Below are 20,127 nucleotides of genomic sequence, written 5' to 3'. Positions count from 1 at the left end.
CCTGCAGGCATGCACATGGCCTACCCAGTCACTTCATGCCCCCTGCAGGCACACACATAGCCCCCCAGTCACTACATGCCCCCCTGCAGGCACACACATGCCCCCCCCAGTCACTACATGCCCCCCTGCAGGCACATACATAGCCCCCAGTCACTACATGCCCCCTGCTAGCAGGCACATGATAAAATAACAAACACTTAACTCACCTTCTGATGATGGCTCCCTGCTCCCAGCTCCTCTGTTGCACTTCCTGTTTCCCAAGCATCAGATCATGTGACCTGGGCACACAGTGATGACAGTGATGAGGAAATAAAAAGTATTCCAACAGTAAAAAAATTTAATCTCTCTGATCACTTGTTATCATCCAGTGAAATGGGCATCCTAACGAAAGGGTTAATTTTTTGTCCATCACAAAACACTAATGATTTTGAGTTATTTTTGGACTTAAATAGATTCACAAGAAAATTAACTCTATTGAGGAATTTCACAATTAAAGAAAGAAATGCCACAGAACAAACAGATACAAAACTAGTGGACAAAAATATAGATATTTTGGAAACAGAGACCACAAGTTCTAGCAACTACCTACATAAAGAAGTAGTGCCTGTCTTTTCATTTTATCTGACCCACCATATGGGGCATTGTCTATAGACATTTTTTTATCTTGTTTCAGAAGAATTCAGGAATGTGAGGGATTAGCAGGGCATTACCCAAAATCGGGTTCTCCTCTCTGACTAATATCTACATCAAGCATCTAAAGAGACTAATTTTTCATATATATATAAATAAAAGAACAGTATAGTACTTGAATTCTATCCAAAATGAGCTCTTAAATAAATGGTGTTACATTGGTGCGAACAAACATAACAATATAAGTATAGGTATAAGTATAAATATAATTATAAATATAATTCACTCTAATGATTTATCAAATATACTACTATCATCTCTACATGAATCATTTCATCCCATTAAAATAAAAAAATAAATAAATAAATGAATTAAAAAATGTCTAAAAAATAAAAAAAAAACACCTTTTGTAAAAAATAAAAAAAAACTTTTTCTAAAAAATTACCCAAAATTTAAAAAAAAAAAAAAAATTGAAGGGAAAAAACAATTTTTCTAAAAAATTACCAAAAAGAAGAAAATTAAACTTTTGTTATTATATATATTAATCCATGCATAAATGACTGACTTATTCATGACAAACCTTTACACATTGTCTACAACTGCAACCTGAGCACCACCAGCATGCAGAAGCACATGGCAGCCAAGCACCCCAGTAGGTGAGCGGAACAGCTGGGTACAAAGTTTGTGTCTGAGGGAGAAACCACTGCCCCTTCCTCTGTGTTACAGCCTTCCCAATTTGCTGTCCAGGAAGCAGGCACTGATGCCTCCTGCTAACAACTTGCAACCTGCAGTTGTACTTTAGAAATACCCAGGTTTAGGGAAAGAGGGAAAAAAAGACAAGTGCGGTGCTTCCTCTGAGCATAATACTTTTTTACCAACAGTAAAAAAAATCTTTTAGTTTTGGTTATGCTCACCTTCAATCGGTAAGAAATGCACGTTGAGATTTTCACAGAATAAATTCTTTAGGCAACTCTGACTTATTCATGACAAACCCTTACACATTCTTTACAACATCATTAAGTCCATTTGGATATAGGCTTTGTAGCCTCTATATCCAATAGGACTCCTTACAGTTTAATAATTTGTTTTTATTATTAGCCCCTTGTGGTATATGTTCCAGTGGTGTGACCGTGATGCAGAAGCATTTTTTTGTCCTTCAGCAGGAGCTGACGGGACAGACTATGTTTAATCTGCCCGTTCTTTGCATTATAGCAGTGATTATTCACCTAGGCACTCAATTCCTGGAAGTTCGCCCCATGTGTTGAAGCCTGCATCTGCAAGTCACTACGTAGATGACAAAATCCATTCTACATGTGAGTCTCTGTTTAATCTTAATTGTTTCCCCAGTAGTATTAGATCGAATACTCCTTGCTCCATGGTCAATGATTTTACAACATTTCTTTACATTTGTTTGAAGAGCATCTATATACTCTTGTATTTACCTTCCTTCTATTCACATTGGTATTGTTTCCTATCATATTTTTTATTTTTGTAACCTCTCTTATTGTACTCCGAACAACAATATTTTTCACTGTCGAACCTCTCCAAAAAGTTATTCACGGTTCCCTAGGAAGCATTTTGACAAAAATCACATATTTTTTTTAAAATATACCAATACTTTTAAAAAATTCCCCTACTGGGAAACAAACTGGACATATATTGTATTTTTCGCTTTACATAAGATGCACCTGATTATAAGACGCACCCCCAAATTTGGAGAAGAAAAAGAGAAAAATATTTTTTTTTGTTAAATGGGGGTCTGTCTTATAATGCCAGTGTCAGTCTTACAAATCATATATATGTCCCTCATCCTGGTATCTATGTAACCCCAATCCTGGCACAAGGCCCCCCTGTGCTGGCACACTGCCCCCCTGTGCTGATGACACACTGCCCCCATCTCATCCTGGATATGGCCCCCATCACTTTAAGCCCCCCTGGTAGCATGCACATGGCCCCCCTCTCTCTGTATGCCCCCTGCTGGCATGCACATGGCCCCCTCTCTCTATATCGCATGCACATGGCCCCCCAGTCATTACATGCCCCCCTGCAGGCATGCACATAGCCCACCCAGTCACTACATGGCCCCCCAGTCACTACATGCCCCTCTGCAGGCACACACATGGCCCCCCAGTCATTACATGCCCCCTGCAGGCAAACACATGGCCCCCCAGTCACTACATGCCCCCCTGCAGGCACACACATAGCCCCCAGTCACTACATGCCCCCCTGCTAGCAGGCACATGATAAAATAACAAACACTTAACTCACCTTATGATGATGGCTCCCTGCTCCCAGCTCCTCTGTTGCACGTCCTGTTTCCCAGGCATCAGATCATGTGACCTGGGCACACAGTGATGACAGTGATGAGGAAATAAAAAGTATTCCAACAGTAAAAAAATTTAATCTCTCTGATCACTTGTTATCATCCAGTGAAATGGGCATCCTAATGAAAGGGTTAAATTTTTGTCCATCACAAAAGACTAATGATTTTGAGTAATTTTTGGACTTAAATAGATTCACAAGAATATGAACCCTATTGAGGCATTTCACAATTAAAGAAAGAAATGCCACAGTACAAACAGATACGAAACTAGTGGACAAAAATATAGATATTTTGGAAACAGAGACCACAAGTGCTAGCAACTACCTACATAATGAAGTAGTGCCTGTCTCTTCATTTTATCTGACCCACCATATTGGGCATTGTCTATAAACATTTTTTCATCTTGTTTCAGAAGAATTCAGGAATTTGAATTAAATCTGTCTTAGTTCTAATGAGGAACAGAAAATTTTTGGTAAGAATAAAAGGATAAAAACAAAAAATAATAATAAAAAACTAAAAATGTTTACAAAGAGAACATCACACAAAAAAAAAAAAACGCATTGAATTCCTTGAAAAACAACACAGAGATTGTGATCTGCCTGTGATAAGACAGGCAGATAAGGTGGGAGGGGTAGTCAATCAGAATAAGTCTGATTACTTGAAAGAAGCCTATAACATCTTATCTGATGCTAGATATTATGAAATTCTAAAAAGTTATCCTTCAGCCAATTTTAATAAGGAATATCATGGTTTTATACATAAAGCCCATAAAGAGAATATCAGTGATAAAAAAGAAAATACGTTTTTGACCAACAATACACCCTCAATGGCACATTTTTATCATCTTCCAAAGATGCATAAAAATTCCACTACTCTCGCCAATCGCCCGATTGTATCGGGAATTGATTCCTTAACAAGTTCATGATCACATTACTTTGATTTATTTCTTCAAGAAAATTGTGACTACCCTTTCTTCATATCTGAAAGACTCAACTGATTGAGGAATAAAAGAATATAAAATGGCAGGAGAATTACAGCTTTATCACGCTGTATGTAAATTCTTTGTACTCCAACATTGATCACACAATTGGCATCAGATCAGAAGATCATTATTTATCATTAATATCAGGATTGCGGGAGGAGCAAAAAACATTTGTGTTGGAAAGGTTAAAATTCATATTAACACACAGCATTTTTGAGATCCAGGGAAAACTCTATTTACAGCACCTCCGTACAGCGATGGGGACTCGGGTAGCACCAAGTTTCGCTAATCTCTTCATGGGGCGTTTTGAGTCCTCATTGCTGTTGTATGAATCCGAATATAAAGAAAAAATCATACTATACCATGCATATATAGATGATTTGATAATTTTCTTAATCTTAATTGTTTCCCCAATAGTATTAGATCGAATTCTCCCACATTCGAGCAAGGAGAATTCGACTTACATGTAGAATGGATTTTGTCATCTACGTAGTGACTTGCAGATGCGGGCTTCAATACGTGGGGCGAACTTCCCAGGAATTGAGCACCCGGATGAATAATCACTGCTATAATGCAAAGAACAGGCTGATTAAACATAGTCTGTCCCGTCATCTCCTGCTGAAGCACAAAAAATGCTTCTGCATCACGATCACACCACTGGAACACATACCTAAAGGGGCTAATAATAGGAAAGAATTATTAAACCCTAAGTAGTCCTATTGGATATAGAGGCTACAAAGCCTATATCCAATTGAACTTAATGATGTTGTAAAGAATGTGTAAGGGTTTGTCATGAATAAGTCAGAGTTGCCTAAAGAATTGATTCCTTGAGAATCGCAATGTGCATTTCTTACTGATTGAAGGTGAGCATAACCGCAACTAAAAGATTTTTTTTACTGTTGGTAAAAAAGTATTATGCTCAGAGGAAGCACCGCACTTGTCTTTTTTTCCCTCTTTCCCTAAACCAGGGTATTTCTAAAGTGCAACTGCAGGTTGCAAGTTGTTAGCAGGAGGCATCAGTGCCTGCTTCCTGGACAGCAAATTGGGAAGGCTGTAACACAGAGGAAGGGGCAGTGGTTTCTCCCTCAGACACAGATTTTGTACCCAGGAGTTCCACTCAACCACTGGGGTGCTTGGCTGCCATGTGCTTCTGCATGCTGGTGGTGCTCAGGTTGCAGTGTCCTTGCCCCTTCTCAGCTTGGTATGGCAGATGCTGCAAATTCCACTTGTTTTGTCAGAAGAACTTTCAGAAAAACTGCCATACAGGGGAAGAATGCACCATTGGCCTGTTTCCTAGCCGAGTGCTCTGTTGAACAGTTGGTCGAGTTCTCCCTCTGATCAAACCACTAGCTCTTCTTACCTGTTTTCATGCTATAGATCTATCCTTCTCTGCACTGCTGTGCTCACTAGGCTTCCCACCATGCCCGGTTGGATCAGTGGTCTTATCATCGACCATGTCATCTTCCAATTCATGAATCTGATCTTCCTACTGAGTTGCAATTTTAGGCTGACCTGATGGCAACTGTGCATCATGATTATCCTCCACCTCTTCAGACATGAATTGACCTTCCCCAATGACACTTTCTCCTGCCCGTGGGTGCTCAAATGTTTGTACATCAGTTCACTCCACCTCCTCATGACCCTCTTTAATGGTGCACATTGACAGGCCAGAATAATTACAAAGGAACTTAAATAGTTTCTCGGATTAGCCAGCATTGCAGTCATATGTCTTCTGAGGCTCTTGATTGGTGGAAGGAAGGAGGACCAGTTTGAGGATTATGAGCCCAGCCTCTTGGCTACTGAGACTGGACTATGTGGAAGACTTGGTGGTGCTGCTTGTCAACACACTGGAGCCTGTGGCTGCCATCCAACCCACAACATCCTCATGCTTGTCTGGGTTCGACAGTGGTGTAGCGCGCTGACTGAATTTTGACAGGAAGCTAGAACAAGATACAGTCACCTTCTGATCTGGTACATGGACTTGGTGGGTACTACCAAATCCAAGACCATGCTCCTTAACCCCTTCCCGACCTTTGACGCATACGCTGCGTCATGAAAGTCTGTGCCAATCCGACCTATGACGCAGCGTATGCGTCATGGAATGATCGCGTCCCTGCAGATCGGGTGAAAGGGTTAACTCCAATCTCACCCGATCTGCAGAGACAGGGGGAGTGGTGCTTCAGCCCAGGGGGGGTGGCTTCACCCCCCCGTGGCTACCATCGCTCTGATTGGCTGTTGAAAGTGAAACTGCCAATCAGAGCGATTTGTAATATTTCACCTAAAAAACTGGTGAAATATTACAATCCAGCCATGGCCGATGCAATATCATTGGCCATGGCTGGAAATACTGAAGTGACCCCCCCACACCCAACGATCGCCCCCCCAGTCCTCCATTATGGGGTCCGGTCCCCTCCGTCCTCCTGCCGGCTCCCCCGTCCTCCTGTCCGCTCCCTCCTTGTTTGGATTCCCCCCCCCCTGTGGTCCGATTACCCCCCCTGTGCTCCGATCCACCCCCCCACCACCCCTTCATACTTACCGATCCTCCCGGTGTCCGTACGTCTCCTCGCTGGGCGCCGCCATCTTCCAAAATGGCGGGCGCATGCTCAGTGCGCCCGCCGAATCTGCCAGCCGGCAGATTCTTTACAGGTACATTTTGATCGCTGTGGTAGGTTCTATCACAGCGATCAAAATAAAAAAAATAATAAATAACCCCCCCCCTTTATTACCCCCATAGGTAGGGACAATAATAAAATAAAGAAAATATATATATATATTTTTTTTTTTCGTTTTCCACTAGGGTTAGGGTTAGAACTAGGGGTAGGATTAGGGGTAGGGTTAGGGTTATGGGTAGGGTTAGGGTTAGGGGTAGGGTTAGGGTTATGGCATGTGCACACAGTGCGGATTTGGCTGCGGATCCGCAGCGGATTGGCCGCGGATCCGCAGCGGATTGGCCGCTGCGAATTCGTAGCAGTTTTCCATCAGGTTTACAGTACCATGTACACCTATGGAAAACCAAATCCACTGTGCCCATGGTGTGGAAAATTCCGTGCAGAAACGCTGCGTTGTATTTTCCGCAGCATGTCAATTCTTTGTGCGGATTCCGCAGCGTTTTACACCTGTTCCTCAATAGGAATCCGCAGGTGAAATCCGCACAAAAAAAACACTGGAAATCTGCTGTAAATCTGCAGGTAAAACGCAGTGCCTTTTACCTACAGATTTTTCAAAAATCGTGCGGAAAAATCACACACGACTCCGCAACGTGGGCACATAGCCTTAGGGTTAGGGTTGGAATTAGAGTTAGGGTTGGAAATAGGGCTAGGGTTGGAAATAGGGTTAAGATTAGGCTTGTGGTTAGGGTTACGGATAGGGTTAGGGGTGTGTTGGGGTTGCAGTTGTGGTTAGGGTTGGGATTAGGGTTAGGGTTGGGATTAGGGTTAGGGTTAGGATTAGGGTTAGGGTTGGAATTAGGGTTACGGGTGTGTTGCGGTTAGGGTTGTGGTTAGGGGTGTGTTGGGGTTAGGGTTGTGATTAGGGTTATGGCTACAGTTGGGATTAGGATTAGGGGTTCATTGGGGTTAGTGTTGAAGTTAGAATTGAGGGGTTTCCACTGTTTAGGCACATCAGGGGTCTCCAAACGCAACATGGCGCCACCATTGATTCCAGCCAATCTTGCGCTCAAAAAGTCAAATGGTGCTCCCTCCCTTCCAAGCCCCAACGTGCACCCAAACAGTGGTTTACCCCCACATTTGGGGTACCAGCGTACTCAGGACAAACTGGGCAACAACTGTTGGGGTCCAATTTCTCCTGTTACCCTTGCAAAAATAAAAAATTACTTGCTAAAACATAATTTTTGAGGAAAGAACAATTATTTTTTATTTTCACGGCTCTGCGTTATAAACTTCTGTGAAGCACTTGGGGGTTGAAAGTGCTCAACACATCTAGATAAGTTCCTTGGGGGGTCTAGTTTCCAAAATGGGGTCACTTGTGGGGTGTTTCTACTGTTTAGGCATATCAGGGGCTCTGCAAATGCAACGTGACGCCCGCAGACCATTCCATCAAAGTCTGCATTTCAAATGCCACTACTTCCCTTCCGAGCCCCGGCATATGCCCAAACAGTGGTCTACCCCCACATATGGGGTATCAGCGTACTCACAACAAACTGGGCAACAAATATTGGGGTCCAATTTCTCCTGTTACCCTTGTGAAAATAAAAAATTGCTTGCTAAAACATCTTTTTTGAGGAAAGAAAAATGATTTTTTATTTTCACGGCTCTGCGTTGTAAACTTCTGTGAAGCACTTGGGGGTTGAACGTGCTCATCACACATCTAGATAAGTTCCTTGGGGGGTCTAGTTTCCAAAATGGAGTCAATTGTGGGGGGTTTCTACTGTTTAGGCATATCAGGGGCTCTGCACACGTAACATGATGCCCGCAGACCATTCCATCAAAGTCTGCATTCCAAAACGTCACTACTTCCATTCTGAGCCCCGGCATATGCCCAAACAGTGGTATACCCCCACATATGGGGTATCAGCGTACTCAGGAGAAACTGGACAACAACTTTTGGGGTCCAATTTCTCCTGTTACTCTTGCAAAAATAAAAAATTCTGGGCTAAAAAATATTTTTGAGAAAAGAAAAATTATTTTTTATTTTCATGGCTCTGCGTTATAAACTTCTGTGAAGCACTTGGGGATTCAAAGTGCTCACCACACATCTAGATTAGTTCCTTGGGAGGTCTAGTTTCCAAAATGGGGTCACTTGTGCGGGAGCTTTAATGTTTAGGCACACAGGGGCTCTCCAAACGCGACATGGTGTCCGCTAATGATTGGAGCTAATTTTCCATTCAAAAAGCCAAATGGCGTGCCTTCCCTTCCGAGCCCTGCCGTGCGCCCAAACAGTGGTTTACCCCCACATATGGGGTATCATCGTACTCAGGACAAACTGGACAACAACATTTGGGGTCCAATTTCTCCTATTACCCTTGGGAAAATAAAAAATTCTGGGCTAAAAATCATTTTTGAGGAAAGAAAAATTATTTTTTATTTTCACGGCTCTGCGTTATAAACTTCTGTGAAGCACCTGGGGGTTATAAGTGCTCACTATGCATCTAGATAAGTTCCTTGGGGGGTCTAGTTTCCAAAATGGGGTCACTTGTAGGGGAGCTCCAATGTTTAGGCACACAGGGGCTCTCCAAACGCGACATGGTGTCCGCTAACGATTGGAGCTAATTTTCCATTCAAAAAGTCAAATGGCACGCCTCCCCTTCCGAGCCTTGCCGTGCACCCAAACAGTGGTTTACCCCCACATATGAGGTATCGGCGTACTCAGGAGAAATTGCCCAACAAATTTTAGGATCCATTTTATCCTGTTGCCCATGTGAAAATGAAAGAATTGAGGCTAAAAGAAATTTTGTGTGAAAAAAAAGTACTTTTTCATTTTTGCGGATCAATTTGTGAAGTACCTGGGGGTTTAAAGTGCTCACTATGCCTCTAGATAAGTTCCTTGGGGGGTCTAGTTTCCAAAATTGGGTCACTTGTGGAGGAGCTCCAATGTTTAGGCACACGGGGGCTTTCCAAACGTGACATGGTGTCCGCTAACGATGGAGATAATTTTTCATTCAGAAAGTCAAATGGCGCTCCTTCCCTTCCGAGCCTTACCATGTGCCCAAACAGTGGTTTACCCCTACATGTGAGGTATTGGTGTACTCAGGAGAAATTGCCCAACAAAATTTAGGATCCATTTTATCCTGTTGCCCATGTGAAAATGAAAAAATTGAGGCTAAAATAATTTTTTTGTGAAAAAAAAGTACTTTTTCATTTTACGGAACAATTTGTGAAGCACCTGGGGGTTTAAAGTGCTCACTATGCTTCTAGATAAGTTCCTTGGGGGGTCTAGTTTCCAAAATGGGGTCACTTGTGGGGGAGCTCCAATGTTTAGGCACACGGGGCTCTCCAAAAGCGACATGGTGTCCGCTAAAGATTGGAGCCAATTTTTCATTCAAAAAGTCAAATGGCGCTCCTTCCCTTCTGAGCCCTGCCGTGCGCCCAAACAGTGGTTTAACCCCACATATGAGGTATCAGCGTACTCAGGACAAATTGGACAACAAAGTCCATGGTCCAGTTTCTCCTTTTACCCTTGGGAAAATAAAAACATTGTTGCTAAAAGATCATTTTTGTGACTAAAAAGTTAAATGTTCATTTTTTACTTCCATGTTGCTTCTGCTGCTGTGAAACACCTGAAGGGTTAATAAACTTCTTGAATGTGGTTTTGAGCACCTTGAGGGGTGCAGTTTTTAGAATGGTGTCACTTTTGGGTATTTTCAGCCATATAGAACCCTCAAACTGACTTCAAATGTGAGGTGGTCCCTAAAAAAAATGGTTTTGTAAATTTTGTTGTAAAAATGAGAAATCACTGGTCAAATTTTAACCCTTATAACTTCCTAGCAAAAAAAAAATGTGTTTCCAAAATTGTGCTGTTGTAAAGTAGACATGTGCAAAATGTTATTTATTAACTATTTTGTGTCACATATCTCTCTGGTTTAACAGAATAAAAATTCAAAATGTGAAAATTGCGAAATTTTCAAAATTTTCGCCAAATTTCCGTTTTTTTCACAAATAAACTCAGAAATTATCGACCTAAATTTACCACTATCATGAAGCCCAATATGTCACGAAAAAACAGTCTCAGAATCGCTAGGATCCGTTGAAGCGTTCCGGAGTTATTACCTCATAAAGGGACACTGGTCAGAATTGCAAAAAACGGCAAGGTCATTAAGGCCAAAATAGGCTGGGTCATGAAGGGGTTAACGTTACCCTTTCTCCTATTGAATGCTTTATGAAAAAAAAATCCTGACTTTATTTTTCAGAAGTACCCTCACAGAGGTGTTATGTACAAATTCCCTGTATCTAGCAATGTGTGGGCATTTTTTTGAGTTTTCAGCCTTATTTTACATGTCAACAGCAGACTCACAAAAATGACAGGTAAATAGTCATATTTGCATATCTCAGCAGGCTTTGCACCAGTTGCACAACTGCTAGATAAAGATACGCTGTTTATTTAACCAATTGAAAATTAGGTTTTTTTATATCACTTTTCTGCCATCCAGGAACAGCAGAGAAAGGGAAATTATTGGCACTGGTAAATTGTGGTGTTTGTGTATCTCTGCAGGCTTTGCAGAAGACGCACAACTTCTAGATAAATATACACTATTTATTTAACCAATATATTTTTTTTTTGTTTTTTTACATCGGCTTTATGACACATGCCAACAGCAGACTCAGAGAAATTACTGGTAAATATTGACGTTTGCATAGTTCAGCATGTTTTGCCCCAGTCGCACAACTGCTAGATAAATATTAGCTATTTGAGCAATAGGTGACAAATATTATTTAGCAATTAGCTTTTAACAAAGATGTTTACTATATGTTGGCAGTGAGGAATATTATTTAGCTGTAAAAAAAAGTTTTTCTTATATGCTGGTATGCAGGAATATTATGTAGCTTTAAAAAAATTATTTTGAATATGCTGATACTAAGTAGTATGATTTGGTTCCAAAAAGAACAGCTTTGTATATTATGGTAGTGGATGAAACCCTGCAATCTCGCCCTAATCCCACAGTCTGTATCTACAGTATACTACACAATGCAAACTAGCAGAGATCTGCGGCATGTACAGTACTTGTACTGATAACACCCAGGTGCCTGTCTTTCCCTCATATTAAATCTCTCCCTACGCTATCCCCACCTAAGCGCGAACTATTCTTCACTCTTGGTAGCTCTTAAAAGTGCTTCTCTCCCTATACGCTATTTTCACTTTCCCTGCGCACACACTATGCTCACACCATGCTGTTTCCGGATTTAATGTACCCAAGATTGCACCAGCATGGTTTCAATATCCCCTATGACACTGTAAGGCCACAGTAAATATAGTAAAACTGACTGAACAGCAATCTAGTCTGAACTGGCGCATAACCAAAAAAAGACATATAGTAAATAGATCAATGGCTGCACTCAATTTTACTGTACTAAAGCAAGGAAATGTGCGATACATGAAATGTGAATAGTATAATGGCTTGTGAAATCTATGAAAAAACACATGAGATGCTTAGCACAAGATTTGGCCAAAAATTGTGAGCCCATCCACCAAACGTCAAGGTAATCTCAGATCGGATGGGTACCTGACCTCTCTGCCTAGTGTGAACACTTACCTATGGCTAATAACATGGTAAAGCCTGCATTTATAGGAAGGTCGGAACCAACTGTGTTTGGATGTAATTAAAATCACAGCATGGTGAAGGGTGGGGTGTTCAAGTCAGAAAAAATAGTACATAGTAAATATAGGAAAAAAAAATATAGGGTGTTTACCCTGTGCAAAGGTTCATTGCTCATGATTGCAATCTTTTCAATTTTATTTTCTGCTAAGAGGCTGAATTATTCCTGCTATAAATTTTGATTACATTCTCTATGTTTTGCTTAAGCTATTGCCAACTGTTGTGCTTATGACAGCAATTCTTTTCTGGAAACTCTATCATGTACAGATGTTGCTATCCTCTGTATTAATTTTTTACCATTGGTGTCTAGTTTTTAAAAAAACAACCATGAATACCAACAGTTTTTTACAAAGTTGTATGTGAAATTATCTTTGTCTGTTTGACTTTAGCATGTGTGGTGCAGTGGTGTCTACGTTATGTGATGATGAGTCAGTGACCCAGGAAAGTTCAAAGTAAAATGTAGTTTTAATGTCCAAACTTACAAACAAAACACAACTGTATCCTCTGCAGCCGGGAAACAAGACAGTCCAGAAATGCATCTGGTTGCCAAGGGTGACTGAACCACCGTATCACTCTGTGGGGTGCCAGGAGTTCTCTCTGCTTGGATCTGTGTTCCCTCACACAGGCTGAGCTTTTGCAGAGCCAACTGCTCTGCTTGTTTCAAACTCCACACGGACACCCAAATCCTATACTGCAGGGTTTTTAACTGGAATCTTTGGCCATGGGCCACCCGGAAGACCCAGTTTGGAGGAAGTACACCACTCCACTACCATCATGCAGTCTGCTTAAAAAATAAAAGCCCCTACTGGGTTTTCCCGAACATTGCCTTGGTCAAATAGCTTGACCAGGTCCACACTTAGGGTACCGTCACACAGTGCCATTTTGATCGCTACGACGGTACGATTCGTGACGTTCTAGCGATATCGTTATGATATCGCAGTGTCTGACACGCAGCAGCGATCAGGGACCCTGCTGAGAATCGTACGTCGTAGCAGATCGTTTGGAACTTTCTTTCGTCGCTTGATCACCCGCTGACATCGCTGGATCGTTGTGTGTGACAGCGATCCAGCGATGTGTTCGCTTGTAACCAGGGTAAACATCGGGTTACTAAGCGCAGGGCTGCGCTTAGTAACCCGATGTTTACCGTGGTTACCAGCGTATAAGTAAAAAAAAACAAACACTACATCACCGCTGTGCTTTCCGGCCGCTATGATTACACAGTGCAGAGAAGCTGAGACGCCGGAGGACAGACACCGGAATGTGAGTATGTACTGTTTGTTTTTTTTACGTTTACGCTGGTAACCAGGGTAAACATCGGGTTACTAAGCGCGGCCCTGCGCTTAGTAACCCGATGTTTACCCTGGTTACCCGGGGACTTCGGCATCGCTCCAGCACCGTGATTGCAACGTGTGACCGCAGTCTACGACGCTGGAGCGATAATCATACGATCGCTGCGACGTCACGGATCGTGCCGTCGTAGCGATCAAAATGGCACTGTGTGACGGTACCCTTAGTTTTACTTTGCCTTGTGACTCACAGTTGTCCTGCTGTGAATACAAGGCACTCCAGCTGGTCTAATAGGACTTCATATGCATCCTGGGGGATATATATCGACCCTTGCATGTAATCTCCCTCACTGACTCACACATGGCATTAGTAGAACCATGTCTCATCAAGCGTATATAAATTTATCAGCATTCCCCCAGTCTGGATGTATCAGTACCAGAAATATTAAAAAAAGATCAATCTTCATCTATGTCATCTACGTTGGTTATATACAAGGTAATTACAGTCAGAATACATGTCAGTTACATAGATGAATAAATACATTTAAGAGGAATTTAATTCTATTTGAATTTTATAAAAATCTGCATTCACAAAAAAGCTGATTTTTTTGTAATTTACAAATTCAGCAAAATGCGAGTTGATGGCCACCATTTTTTTAACTGTATAAAGCCATCAAAATGTTACAGAATGAGAAAAAAACCTTATTCTTACCTTTCCCACCACTCCAATACTCACCAACACCAGTCCTGTCTCGTAGTATCTTCTCATCGGTGTCGGTGCCTCTGAAATTACTCAAGGCTTCTGGGTTTGCCAGGCCTGCAAAGGTTACAGCCCATATATCATGGCATGCTCCATGACCTATGCAGGCACAAGTGCAGAACCTTTATGGCAATAGAAAAACCCAGAAGCCTTGGCTAATGACAGATACCTAAAATATGTAAGCACCACTGACTCAAAAATGCGATGAGGACCAGACAGGTGAGGGTGAGTGACAAATAGGTGAGCAGGGAGTATAAAGTTTTTTATATATTTTTTTCATATTACAGTCCTTATAAAAAATAAACATTACATTTGGAACTGGAGAGGATCTGCAAGGAAGAATGGCAGAGGATCCCCAAATCCAAGTGTGAAAAACTTTGTTTTTCTTTTTTAACAAATTTGCAAAATTACTACAGTTCTTTTTTTCAGTCAAGATGTGTGCAGAGTGTACATTAATGAGAAAAAAATGAACTTTTTTGAATTTATCAAATGGCTGCAATAAAACAAAGAGTGAAAAATTTAAAGGGGTCTGAATACTTTCTGTGCCCACTGTAATTATTGGAATAAAGGCTGTCTGTGTGATTTATCATTATCGTACTTTTTTTCAAAAGTGGCATACATCTGCCTGTGGTATTTATATTATAAACACAAATGTATCCTTTTACATACTGTAATGATGCCATACTTTAAATCTTATGTTCAATTTTATTATGTTTGTTGAATTCAATATTCAAAAACAGCAATTCTGTATCTTTTTATTTTGTGACATTCATCATGGAGGACACACAACACAATAATTGAATGTTTGTTAAAGATTTGGTGACATTTTATAATTTTCCAAAATTGTAACCTTATTTTTTTAATTTTTGCTACATGAAAATGTCCTTCTTCATTGTTTAGATAAATCTATTTTAAGCTGGTTAAAACAAATTGTTGTTAATTTATAAAAATTAATAAACTGATTCCAGGTCTTTTATTGGCAGTTAACCCCTTAACGACCAGAGGTATTTTTGGTTTTCCTTTTCAGTTTTTTTTTTCCCTTCTTCCCAGAGCCATTACTTTTTTATTTTTTTATCTAAATGGCCATGTGAGGGCTTGATTTTAATTGGACGAGTTGCACTTTTTATCAACACCATTGGTTTTACCATGTCGTGTACTAAAAGACTAAAAAAATTCCAAATACTGTGAAATTGCAAAAAAGTGCAATACCACAGTTTTTTTTACCATATTCACTAAATGCTAAAACTGACTTGCCCTTATGATTCTCCAGGTCATTACGAGTTCATAGACACTAAACATGCATAGGTTTTTTTATTTAAGTGGTGAAAAAAATTCAAAGATCGATTCATTAGCAAAAAAGCATCATCTTCTGATATCCGTAACATCTCCATTCTTGTGATCTCGGTTTGGGTGAGGGCTTATTTTTGTGTGCCGAGCTGACATTTTTAATGATACCGTTTTGGTGCAGATAAGATCTTTTGATTGCCCGTTATTGCATTTTAATGCAATGTTGTGGTGACGAAAAAAACATAATTCCGTTTTGCGTTGTTTTCTCGTTCCGACGTTTAGCGATCGGGTTATTTTTTTTATATTGATAGATCGGGCGATTTTGAAAGCGGGAATACCAAATATGTGTATGCTTGATTTTTTTATTGTTTTATTTTGATGGGGCAAAAGGGGGGTGATTTGAACTTTTATATTTTTTTTAAATATTTTTAAAAACATTTTTTTACTTTTGGCATGCTTCAATAGTCTCCTAATTGGCTCTGCTACATACAGGTGATGACCAGATTGCCTGTATGAAGCAGAATTGCTCACTTGCTATGAGTGCCGACCACTGGGTGGGGCTCATAGTAATCCAGCAGTGACAACCATAGAGGTCTGTATGAGACCTCTGGTTGTAATGCCAACCCATCGATTACCTGCGATCATGTGATGGGGTCACAGATAGGTGGGATTTCTGGAGATCTTGCTGGAAGCTCGCATTAAATGCTGCTGTCAGAGTTTGACAGCAGCATTTAACTAGTTAACAGCCCAGGGTCGATTGAGATTCCACCCGTGGCTGTAAGAGGCACATGTCAGGTGTTCAAAACAGCAGACATGTGCCAGAAAAGATGTGGGCTCAGTGCCAGAGCCCACATCAAAGGGAGGGAGTCCGACATCGGCATACATTTACACCCGATGTCGGAAAGAGGTTTATGCTAATAATTTATTCCAATCCTTAAATTATAAGTGAAAAACTAGCCTTAATGTTCCTACAAGCTTTATTTTCCAAACTTTCAATGTAGATCATACAGTTTCAAATTAATTTCAAATCTAGAAGTTATCCTGATATTTAATGCAGAAGTTTTTGATTACCTACAGAGGACGAGAAATTTGAAATTGAGAAAATATTGCAAAAATTGGTGGTTATGAATGATATACAATAGTTAAGGTTAAAAATATATGTAAATCCTGTATGTATGTATGTATGTAAAAAATTAAATGATGCAATCTAGTATTGTATAGTTAATGTACAATAATAATTTTAGCAAAATCAAAATATTACCAAATACTAAATATTTTTTGTCTGTTCTTTCTTAGAAATCTAAAATACCAACATATGAAAAAATGTGGGCTTTTATGAATAGCAGAAGCCAGTCGGTACTTGTCAAAAATAATGAAGAAGGTATTCAGCGTGTGCTCACCTCTGATTATGCCTTTTTAATGGAGTCAACAACCATTGAATTTGTCACACAACGCAACTGTAACCTGACACAGATTGGAGGCCTTATAGATTCTAAAGGTTATGGAGTTGGAACTCCCATGGGTATGTGGAATGCCAATTATTTTGTCTTTGTTCATTTATCTTAGTTTCAGTGCGGGGGGGGAGCTAAATGTCTTGCCAACAATTGAACATAGCTTAAAACCATGTGTAATATGCTAAATGAATGTTTCTTCTGCAACAAAGACAAAAGAAAATTTAAGTATATTGATGCTATATTTCATTATATTCATTAAAGAATACTTGTCACAATTTATGCCTGTTTTAGTAAGTGATTGGTTAATAATAATACATTAATACATTTCTAGTATGGGTAACAGATGAATGTCACTGTGCAGAATGTGAAGAAAAGATGCTTCAAAATCATTATATCATTTCAAATACTATTATTTGCTTAACCATAAAAGGCTGATAGATTCTCTTTGCTGATTTCAATATTTAACTGAATTAACATTACATTTTGAATTATTATTTTCACAAATGTTATTAAGCGGGTAAACTATATTAAAAGCAATCAATATAGAAAACAGTTCAAATATGTCAATTCTATTACCTTTTTTCCCCAAGAGTGAAATTTTGGTATTGATTGTTTTATGTCTTATTAAAATGCTTTATTATGGATCCATATTGCATAATGCTCAAAATGTATCTCAGTTAGGCTCTGATTATACCCCTAAATGCAAAATTGCATTCAGATACTTCATCTTCAGAGTGTGCTTGCCACAGAATAATGTCCAAACACATAAATGTGCACTCAATATGGAATCTAGCTGGTAATTATAATTCAAATGGCAACGGGGCATCTAATTGTTAAAAATAGGAGGATCCCTCTGGTACCATGTTGTTAATGAGTTTTTATGGAAGACAGAAGCCTATCAATGCCCTCCATGATTGTCATCATAGTATTACTATTATGTCCTAAAAGAGAAGTACTGCAATAATGATGAAGCCCTCCTATTTTAAATGTAAAAAAAGTGCAAAACATTTTAAAACTATAAAAAATCAAAAAACCTTAAGAAAACCTTTTTCCCCATGATTTATATGTAACTAACTAAAAATCTATAAAACTGAGTAAAAAGCTTTGGAAATGTTGTATATGTACCCCAAAATAGTAATAAAATAAATAGATCTTGTCCAGCAAGAATATCGATAACACTACCAAAAAAATTGGCATCGCCTACAGATTATTAACCCCTTAATGATCACCGATACGCCTTTTAACGGCGGCAGTTAAGGGTAGTTATTCCTCAGTGCCTCTATTTAACGGTGCTGAGAAATAAGGTTATAGCGCCCCCCAGCATTGAAAATTCACCAGGATCTTGGCTACCGGGGATAGCCAAGACCCCGGAGAATATGATTGGGTCGGATTTTACTGACCCCTGTTTTGCTATTACAGCTATTCATGGAATAACTGTGACCGTAAAAACAAGTCCAATTTCCCATTGAATTTTTCTCTCCTCTGATGTGTTCTAGCACATAAGAGGAGAAAAAAATGGGGTCCCTGAGCCCACCCGGTACGTCCGGTGTCCCTGGACATTCCTGCATCCCCTGGTTCTGTCCACCGGCAGTCGTCGTCTTCTTCCAGAAAGAAAATGGCAAAGACAGCACCTGGCAACATTAGGACATTTTTCCTATTGGTTCATTTCAATCACTGTGATAGACCATTTATTTAAAAATAACGCTAAAAAAAAGTATTTCCATTTTTCCATTAGGGTTAGGATTGGGCTAGGGTTAAGGTTGGGGCTAGAGCTAGTGTTTGCTTTGGGCTAGGGTTAGGGTTGGGGCTAGGGTTAGGGCTTGGGCTAGTGTTAGGGTTGTGTTAGGGTTAGGTTTGGGCTAGGGTTAGGATTGGAGTAGGGTTGGGGCTAGAGCTAGGGTTAGGGTTGTGCTAGGGTTAGGGTTGGTTTTAGGGTTAGGGCTTGGGCTAGTGTTGAGGTTGTGCTAGGGTTAGGATTGGGCCAGGGTTAGGGTTGGGCTAGGGTTGGGGCTATAGCTAGGGTTAGGGTTGGGCTAGGGATAGGGTTGGGGCTACTATTATGGATGGGGTTATGGTTGCAACTAGGATTAGGGTTAGGTTTGGGTTATAGTTGGGGTTAGGGCTGTGGTTTTTGGTTGAGATTACATTTGTCAGGTTGGGATTCAAGTTAGGAGTGTGTTATGGTTAGGGTTGTGGTTAGGAATATGGTTAGGGTTGGTATTAAGGTTAGGCGCGTGTTGGGGTTAGCGTTGGAGTTAATGTTGGGGGTTCCACTGTTAAGGTGCATCAGGGGACGCAAAATGCAGCATGGCACCCACCATTGATTCCAGCTAGTTTTGCTTTCAAAAAGTCCCTCCCTTCTGAGCCCTGCCATGCATCCAAACAGTGGCTTTCCCCCACATACTGAATATCAGCGTACTCAGGAGAAATTGCACATCAAATCTTTTGGTTGATTTTCTCCTAATACCTTTGTGAAAATAAAAAAATTTTTATTCCAAAGTAAAAATTTTTTTTTTAAAAAAGTGAAATGTTCATTTTTTCCTGCCACATTGCTTTAGTTCTCGTGAAGTGCCTGAAGGGTTAATAAACTTCTTGAATGTGGTTTTCCACACTTTGACGGGTTTCACTTTTTAAAATTTTTTTCTTTTTTGGAATTTCGGTTACACTGACCCCCAAACTATCTTGAAATGTGAGGTGGTCCCTAAAAAAATGGTTTTGTTAATTTTGTTGGAAAAACAAGAAATCGCTGGTCAAATTTTAACCCTTATGACGTCCTAACATAAAATTATATCCACAACTTCAGAGAAGTATACAGTACTAACATAAAATTATGTTTCCAAATTTGTGCTGTTGTAAAGTTGACATGTGGGAAATGTCATTTATTAACTATTTTGTGTGACACCACACTCTGATTTAAAGGTACAAAAATAAAAAAATTGAAAATTGCAAAATTTTCCAAATTTTTTCAAAATTTTAGTTTTTTTCAGAAATAAACGCAAGTTACCAAATAAATTTTACCTTTAACATGAAGTACAATAAGTCTCGAAAAAAACTGTCTTATAATCAGTGGGACACTTAGAGTTCCAGAGCTATAACATCATAAAATGACAAAGGTCAGAATTGTAAAAACTGGCTT

The 20,127-nt window shown here is 40.0% G+C and overlaps 1 protein-coding gene across 2 annotated transcripts in view; it reads left to right on the top strand.

The window, feature by feature from the left end:
* GRIK2 (glutamate ionotropic receptor kainate type subunit 2) overlaps positions 1-20,127 on the top strand; it is a 1,301,067-nt gene that overhangs the window by 1,121,961 nt on the left and 158,979 nt on the right. For both annotated transcript variants that reach the window (XM_077289658.1, XM_077289656.1), the window contains one exon: positions 16,834-17,059. In XM_077289658.1, the coding sequence (XP_077145773.1) occupies positions 16,834-17,059 (226 nt within the window). The remainder of the gene's footprint in view (positions 1-16,833; positions 17,060-20,127) is intronic.

The sequence above is a fragment of the Ranitomeya variabilis genome, chromosome 2, assembly GCF_051348905.1.
Source record: "Ranitomeya variabilis isolate aRanVar5 chromosome 2, aRanVar5.hap1, whole genome shotgun sequence".
NCBI classification, from domain to species: Eukaryota; Metazoa; Chordata; class Amphibia; order Anura; family Dendrobatidae; genus Ranitomeya; species Ranitomeya variabilis.
This window is presented reverse-complemented; position numbering and strand designations above follow the sequence as displayed.